The 9,092-nt window shown below is 42.6% G+C and overlaps 1 protein-coding gene across 1 annotated transcript in view; it reads right to left on the bottom strand.

Annotated features, from left to right (window-relative positions):
* The window catches only part of LOC308313071 (calpain-1 catalytic subunit-like), a 29,962-nt gene extending 22,358 nt beyond the window's left edge, over positions 1-7,604 (bottom strand). Inside the window, exons 1-7 of the mRNA XM_080759972.1 lie at positions 7,522-7,604; positions 4,750-4,780; positions 3,956-4,196; positions 2,605-2,674; positions 1,968-2,086; positions 1,207-1,340; positions 775-943 (exon numbers count right to left, since the gene is read on the bottom strand). Of these exons, the coding sequence (XP_080616098.1) occupies positions 775-943; positions 1,207-1,340; positions 1,968-2,086; positions 2,605-2,674; positions 3,956-4,195 (732 nt within the window). The 5' untranslated portion in view covers position 4,196; positions 4,750-4,780; positions 7,522-7,604. The remainder of the gene's footprint in view (positions 1-774; positions 944-1,206; positions 1,341-1,967; positions 2,087-2,604; positions 2,675-3,955; positions 4,197-4,749; positions 4,781-7,521) is intronic.
* Positions 7,605-9,092: the final 1,488 nt, after the last annotated feature.

Here is a 9,092-nt window from a genome sequence, read left to right on the forward strand (position 1 = left end):
CACACACACACACACACATGCACGCACGCAATAACATTAGATTTACAACGTGCACTCACACAAAAACACACACTTTGGACATTTCTCACCGAATCTTTTTTCATCCCACAATTTTGTAACTAATTTGTTCCACCCAGTGTCAATTATCTAATGTAATCCTATAGGCGCTACAATTCCTCTGCCAACCTGGGGAGAGCAACGGACTGACCTCATGCTTCCTTCTATGCATGAGGAGTCCAAGCTGCTCCTTTTCAGGGGGGAGGGGGGAGTTTCCCTGGTTGGACGTAGCGCGTGGAAGGAACACGTTATTCCAACCAGTTCCTTTCCCCTCCATCAGGCGCCCCGGCTGGCCAGGGGGAGGCAGTATAGAGACCAGTTCCTTTCCACTCCATCAGGCGCCCCGGCTGGCCAGGGGGAGGCAGTATAATATAATGCCTTTTAATAACTACAGCAAACCAACAAACTACACTAGTATAAATTCAACATTCCCCAAAAATGAAAGAGGCAAAACCAGCATGTGGGAAGATACTAACTTGTAGATCTGCTATTTCCACTATATGTCTCTGTGGAACCTGCAAGTCAAACTAAATGTAACGCCTCACAACCTACAAAGTACTCACATAATCAGATTACTATATATCTGAGTGAAAGTATTCAGATTACTTACGTCTATGGAGCAGCCAATCACATCACAGTACTTACGTCTATGGAGCTAGCCAATCACATCAGAGTACTTACGTCTATGGAGCTAGCCAATCAGATCAGAGTACTTACGTCTATGGAACAGCCAATGAGAGAGCCTCTGGCCAGAGCCTGGGCGATGATGCGGTGCAGGTCTTTTGGCGCCCTCTTCAGGTCGATCATCTCAGAAACTCCTCCGGTGAAATCCTCAAAGCCTTCGATGGTGGAACCGCCAGACAACGCCTCGTATGACCCGTTTAACCTGAAATACAACATAAATATTATAATATAATCCTCAAAGCTCCCGCTTATCCGTAGTCGGGTCGCGGGGGCAACAGCTCCACCAGAGTGTTCCAGACTTCCCTCTCCTCCAGAGCAACATTAGTGACTTCCTCCTGGGGGATCCCGAGACGTTCCAAGGCCAGTGAGTCCATGTGTTCCTCCAACTGGTCCTTGGTTTGCCCCGGGGGAGGGAGGCGGGCGGGCGGGCGGACGGACAGACAGACAGACAGACAGGTATCTTACTTAGCGTATGCCTTCTCCAGCAGGGCGCTCCAGAACTCCCGTCCCTCGGCAGAATGGACGAACATCAGCTCTCCATCTTTGACAGGAAGTCTGTCATCGATGACCACATCCACCCACTCGCCATACTGCCAGAACTGGAACAAATTAACAAATGTTAGAGTTAACAATTTAGCTGCTTTTGACGGAGTATTCCGTCAACTAACAAATTAACTGCTCAGTCATGACGGAACGTTCCGCCAATTAGAATCCAACTATCAACTGCTTATAACGGAACGTTATAAAGCGTCGCAGTCCCGCTCCCTTTCCCTTACTCCAGATAATAATACTAATAATATACTATTATCACTGGATGCCAATAACTGGAGCTTCCGTCACTCCAGACTGTACGACAGAAGCATTTATATTTTACTCATGATCAGAGCTTCCGTTGCTCCAGACTGTACGACGGAAGGATTTATATTTTACTCATGATCAGAGCTTCCGTTGCTCCAGACTGTATGACGGAAGCATTTGAACATTGCAAGAGGCAACAGTCGGGCGTTGCCAGACTAGTTCTCTGACCTGAAAGGGTAGGGTGTAGTGTTTAGGGTGTAGTGTTTAGGGTGTAGGGTGTAGTGAGTAGTGTGTAGTGTGTAGGGTGTAGTGTGTGTTAGTGGACCTGGAAGTGAAACATCCCAGTGTAGTGTGTAGGGTGTAGTGTTTAGGGTGTAGTGTGTAGTGTGTAGTGTTTAGGGTGTAGTGTGTAGTGTGTGTTAGTGGACCTGGAAGTGGAACATCCCAGCGTAGTGTGTGTTGAAGTCCTGGCCGAGAGGAACCACTCTGTGGAGCAACGACTCGTTGAGAGTCAACGACGCGATGGCAGCGAGGAGCCAGCAGTCACCTGTTAACACGCACACACATACGCACGCATGCAGCCATGCACGCACGCACACGCACACACACAATGACAGGCACACATTGTTAGACAGACAGACAGGCACACATTGTTAGACAGACAGACAGACAGACGGAAGAGCTGTCATGAGTAAAATATAAAGCGGAAGTGGAGCCTCCTCGCCACATCCGTTGTGTCTTTACAGGCACACACATTCATCCTAATATAAATATAAATCATCTAAGCGTATATAGCTTGTTGCTTAGCAGAAAAGAAAATACAAACATTAAATGTAAAGATATTTTAAAATATATTTCCGTGAATGGAAATGGCAGCTTCCTTACTCAGCTCATGGGGCTGTACGTCCAGACTAACATTCAGAGATTGTGGAATAGTTCTCTGGTTACATGAGACTACTGTAGATACAGTGAGACTAGATACACACAGAAGTCAGAGTCAGAAAGTGATAAACAGTTTTGTTCATGAATGGTCTGTCTGTCTGTCTGTCTGTCTTTCTGTCTCACCCAGAGCTCCCTGGCAGACATCTGTCCTGGTGGCTCCTCCCACAATGAACTGAGGGCTGTCAGTCAAGTCCTGCAGGAAACAAGACAGCCAATCACAAGACAGAAACTCTGTGTGGGGAGTGTGGCCGACAAAAAAGAAATCTAAGTGCATTTGATTCTTTTTTTGTCGGCCTCAAAATGTACTTAAAGCATTGTAGAAATGTACAATACATTGACTGACATCACAGTGACATCACAGTGACATCACAGTGACATCATACTGACATCACACTGACATCACACCATCAGAATGTGTTTTCACTTCCTGTCACAGAAAGCGCTGAGCTAACGGTTTCCATAGCAACCAGAATGTTACCGCGTCTGTGAGGCAGGTTGGCACGCAGAACGCTAGGCTCCGCACGCACACAATATGATGTTTGTGCAGACAGGATATTCATCTAAAATCACTCCCTGTTTCAAACGCCCGAAAACAGGACACTCGTTTAATTCACTGACTCAATCACATTTCACAAACCTGTCTGTCTGTCTGTCTGTTATGCGAATATATAGCGAATCAACATAATCCTCTACAAATCGCCATAATCTGCGTGGCGCTCGGTTCTGTGAGGCTGGAGGACAGGGCTGTGCGGCGCTAAAGGTTCCGTGAGGCGGTCCGTGCGTTGTGGCGTTGTGAGGAGGCGCACGAAGCGAGCAGCCGTCTTTCTCTATGCTGCTAAGGAAGTATACAGAAAGACAGCGGCTGGTCCTTTTATAGATAGATAGTATATATATATATATATATATATATATATATATATATACCAGGGGGGCAGTCAGACAGATATTTAGTGAAGCCACTAAAGGAAATCGGGATTTCCTGAAAGTTCATATAATGGCCTGTTGTGGCGCTGTCATTGGGCTCAAAAAACCCCATAGAGGTCCATGTATTTGGGCCCAACTTCACCTAGACTGTATTACCTTAATAAACATGGTCATGAATACTTTCTGCTTCCAGTCACTAGTTTAAAGTCTCATTTATAATGTCATAATATTCTTTTTGGAAAATTATGGTCCCATTTATTTAAAAAAATACCATAAAGTCGCGTATATTCTGAGGGGCGTGGCTACCGTTACAGTCTATGATCGGGATTCCCCACCCACTCGAGTCAAAATAAAAACCAACGGAGAAGAAGGGGGGGGAAGTCCCGCCTCGTTGTCTGGGCCAGCCAATGGGCCAGCTGGGCCCAAACGGATCTAGAAAGATGGCGACTTACAATTCAAGGACTGACAGGCTTCATTTTACGTTCATGTTAGACCCGCTGAACGCTTTGTCCATATTTTTTACAGTCTATGATATATATATATTTCTTACCCCAGGGCGTTTCCACTCCACTCCGCGGGTCTTGGCTCCGCGGAGCTCGTCGTAGCCCAAGGAGGCGGGCTCTGCGGGGAAGGCGGGGTCTTCGAAAAGAAGCCCATCCCCCAGACACGCCTCCCTGAGCGTCTGGAAGTCCTGATTGGCCAGGAAGGGAACCGCCCGCTCATGGGTAGAGCCAGTCCCGTCGGCCCGCTCCCGGTCTCTGTGGATACGCGCTGACACGCCCCCAAACATTCTGATTGGACGAAACAAAGAGAGAGAGTTAGACACGCCCCCAAACATTCTGATTGGAGTAAACAGATAATTAGACACGCCCCCAAATATTCTGATTGGAAACAGAGAGGGCGTGTAACATTTCATTGATAAATATAATAAATAATCGAAGATTAATAATCTAATGAAATAATCAAAAGTAAATCAATTCAGCATCTCATTATTGGCATGGTACCCCCCCGCCCCAAAAGCAAATCTACAAACCTCCAATATCTGAGAAAATCACAATAATTTTGCACATGCACAGAATAATATGCAGAAATAGCAGATCTACAAGCTCACAACTTCTATTTTGGATACATTACAAATATGATGTAATAATGAATACTAAATGAGACATAAATCATGATATCATGGTGGTACAGCAGTTATAAATCATGACATCATGGTGGTACAGTAGTTATAAATCATGACATCATGGTGGTACAGTAGTTATAAATCATGACATCATGGTGGTACAGTAGTTATAAATCATGACATCATGGTGGTACAGTAGTTATCAATCATTACATCACCTGGTGTTGGTACAGTGAGTCGGTATCGAACCTTTAAACAAAGAGAAAATATTTATTTATTTATTTCAAATTTAATTAATTTAAATAACAGAGATTGTGCATTACATTCACCCATTCACAGTTTCACACACACATTCACACACCTTGACATAGATCGTGCATTACATTCACCAATTTACACACACACACACACACACACACACACACACACACACACACACACACACACACACACACACACACACACACACTTTACATAGTAACTAGCGAATAGTAAACCTAGCCTCAAAAGTCATTGGGAAGAGACAACAACAATTAGGCTGTTAGGAGTTAGTTCGTAAAAAAGCTGTCAAGATAGCAAACGACCCCTCACATCCACTCTGTGGGGAGTTCGAACTGCTTCCCTCTGGTAGACGGTAGCCTACAAAGTACCAAGGGCTAACCGTAACATTTTTAAAATTCCTTCATACCAAATGCCATTAAGGCACTAAATGATACCATGTCTCGCTAGATTTGTTTGTTTTTCCAATGTATTTGCCACTGTTGTCCTGCACTTTTTTGCCATGAGAAAATAATTGTGTTAAGTGTTAACACACACACATTAACACACCTTTACATAGATTGTGCATTACATTCACCCATTCACACACACACACACACACACACACACACACATTAACACACCTTTACATAGATTGTGCATTACATTCACCCATTCACACACATTCACACACCGATGGCGGAGGAAACCATGCAAGGCACCAACCTGCACATCAGGAGCAATTAGGGGTTCAGAGTCTTGCTCAAGGACACTTCCACACTAACTCTGGGGGAGCCCACAGGGATCGAACTGGCAACCTTGCGGCTACCATTTTACAATTCAATCAGTCGAACGGCCTAGTTTTACAATTATAACAGTCGAACAGCCTAGTTTTACAATTCTATGCAGTCGAACAGCCTAGTTTTACAATTCTATCAGTCGAACGGCCGCGTTTTACAATTCTATCAGTCAAACGGCCTAGTTTTACAATTATAACAGTCGTTAGTCATTGTAACTAACTATGACCATGCAGTTAGTGTGAAGATGGAGCCATGATTTGCGCACGCGCACACACGTACACGCACACACGCACTCAATGTAACGCCACACTCAGCTTCCTGTCACCGACATCACTGACTGACACATTCATCAACCATCAATCAGTGCTGATGCTGACATCATGAGTCAACTCTAATAATGCACTCTGGGAGCTTCCTGTTCTAAAAGCTTTGCATTAATAATCTATACGTGAGTGTGTGTGAGTGTGTGTGTGCGTGTGTGTGCGTGCGTGTGCACGTGTACAATCTGTCCACAACAAAATGCATTTCAAACACTTAAGGATTGCAGTCATCAGCATTAGCTAATGGTGGACATTTGTGTCAGCATTCGGACAGACAGACAGACAGACAGACAGACAGACCCTTTGCAGACGTCTGTAAGGTCGTCTAGGGGAGTCTAGGGGAGGGAGGGGCTACGGGCTAAAATGGAGTCTGAAGAGGTGGCCGGGTTTTCAGACTACGGTGGAAGATTGGGAGTGAGTCTGTAGTTCTGACTGCAATGGGAAGTTCATTCCATAGTTTCGGTTGGGAGTGAGTCTGTAGTTCTGACTGCAATGGGAAGTTCATTCCATAGTTTAGATTGTACCCATTCTACAGACTGTGAAATACAATGAAATGCCCCCATATACATACTGTGAAATATATAAATGTACCCATTCTACATACAGTGAAATACAATGAAATGTACCCATTCTACATACTGTGAAATACAATGAAATGTACCCATTCTACATACTGTGAAATATAATTAAATGTACCCATTCTACATACTGTGAAATATATAAATGTACCCATTCTACATACAGTGAAATATATAAATGTACCCATTCTACATACTGTGAAATATCATGTAATGTACCCATTCTACATAATGTGAAATATAATGAAATGTACCCATTCTACATACTGTGAAATATAATGAAATGTACCCATTCTACATACTGTGAAATATAATGAAATGTACCCATTCTACATACTGTGAAATATAATGAAATGTACCCATTCTACATACTGTGAAATATAATGAAATGTACCCATTCTACATACTGTGAAATATAATGTAATGTACCCATTCTACATAATGTGAAATATAATGAAATGTACCCATTCTACATACTGTGAAATATAATGAAATGTACCCATTCTACATACTGTGAAATATAATGTTCAATCAATCAATTCAGGGTCAATTCTGTACAATAATATAACAGTTTAAATCAACGTGATAAACTTTATATTTGATCAAATATACATTATAAAACGGAAGGTGATTTTATTATCATGCCTATAATAAATCACATTCATGATATTCCAGTAATATTTACAGCTGCCAACGACATAAGGGGTTAAAACGTTACATTATTACATTATTATAAAGCATTAGAAATAACGGAACGTGATTGATTTTATTCTCGTCTATAATAAAGTATATTGCACAAACAGAAGTCACGTGACGCGGCGCAGCATCATTGCAACGCGACGCATGTTTTTAAATCCACAAAATGCGTGCGTGTACATATATACTTTAACACACGCACACGCAGCAGGTTTATAAACAACACCTATACCGTGCAGACGTGTGCGTGCGTGCGTGCACGCCGTGTGTGTGTGCGTCAAATATAGAATAATGCACAATGTGTGAATTATTATTATGATAAAAACATTTCAACTCACCTCAAGAGACACTGAGACACTGCAGCTGGGAGAGAGAGGCTGTGTGTGTTTGTGTGTGTGTGTGTGTGTGTGTGTGCGCGTGCCTGCGGACGCCGGTCCGGTGTGGGCGGGGCTTACAATGGAAGCGTTGTTAAAGAGACAACGCCCCGCAGTGTCATGACGTCACGTAGCGCACGCACACACACACACACACACACACACACACACACACACACTAAACCAGCTGTTTGTCTGTCTGTGCTCACAATGTTTGTTTTTGTCCTGACAGACAGACAGACAGACAGACAGACAGACAGCAGTGATTCTCAACCTGTTTAATTTCAAGGACCTGCAGGACCCCAATTTAATGGCATTTCTATCTCTAGGACGGTCGGACCCTTACAGACCCATAGGCTAAGGGTCCATTTGGGTCCATGTGTTACACTCTCAGAGTTACAGACCCATAGGCTAAGGGCAGGGCCGGCCCTGACTAAAATACTGCCCCAGGCTAGATATTTCCTGATGCCCCCCCCCCCCCCGCCGCCGCCGCCATGGTGCCATGATGCACTCTTCAAATTTTGACGCTTCAAATTCTTACCAGTTTGTTGACCTGACCTGAGACTCCTTAATGCAAGATCATGTAGAGTAATGTTAAAAATACATATTGTTTCTGTTGGGATGGCAACTAGGCTCTTCCCGACAGATTGATTGATTGAAATATGTATTAACAGTTTGCAGAATTACAGTACATTTCAAGCACAAACTCAATACAAAGACTGTTAACTGTGAGTGGACGACCCAAATAAGCATTACACTTGTTTACAACAGGGTCCACCTTGTTCAATTCATCAAAACATTTAGAGACATACAAATACACTTCTATATAGTAACAGCAGACATATGCAATGGACAAGTCAACATTAGACACAGACTAAAGCTTCTATATTGTTATCCATTAAAAACAGGTATTTTTTTAAATAATACAAATGCAATATGTACTGAACAGATTATAAATTGGTGGTAGTATTAAATAGGAGAGTGTTCCACAAAATGGTTCTCTATTGTGATCCTCTCTCAATTCAAAAAAATAATATCAGTATCATAGCATATCATTTTAATCACTGTAAAAAATATATATAATAATTAAACCAACCACCAAATGAACCCTTACAGGACTAATTTAAATTCAAAGTTACTAACTTTGAGTGTACAATTTGTTGAGATTGAAATTGAAACAATGGGCTGGCTTTGCTTACTGGCTAAAAGTAAACAAAACCATTTGCCCTCAGGGGGACAAATAAAGTTGGGCTCTTGGGAAATTATCAAATTAACTTATTTGACATTATATGCCCATATATTTACTCATTCTCAACTAAATAAGCTAGCTAATAGCTGCAAGTCTGACAAGTGACAATGACAACACAACATGCAGTAGCAGCTAGCTTGTTGCTACTTGTTTAGCTCAAATAACTAGACAGTTTATTCATGATTCACTGTTTAGTAATCACATTCATACCTTCATTCATACATTCATACCATTTTTTTCTTTCTTCCCTGATGACCAGAGGGTTGGTTTGGCCTCTTGGACATCA

This window comes from Protomyctophum bolini (genome assembly GCF_963924005.1).
Source record: "Protomyctophum bolini genome assembly, chromosome: 3".
Classification (NCBI taxonomy): Eukaryota; Metazoa; Chordata; class Actinopteri; order Myctophiformes; family Myctophidae; genus Protomyctophum; species Protomyctophum bolini.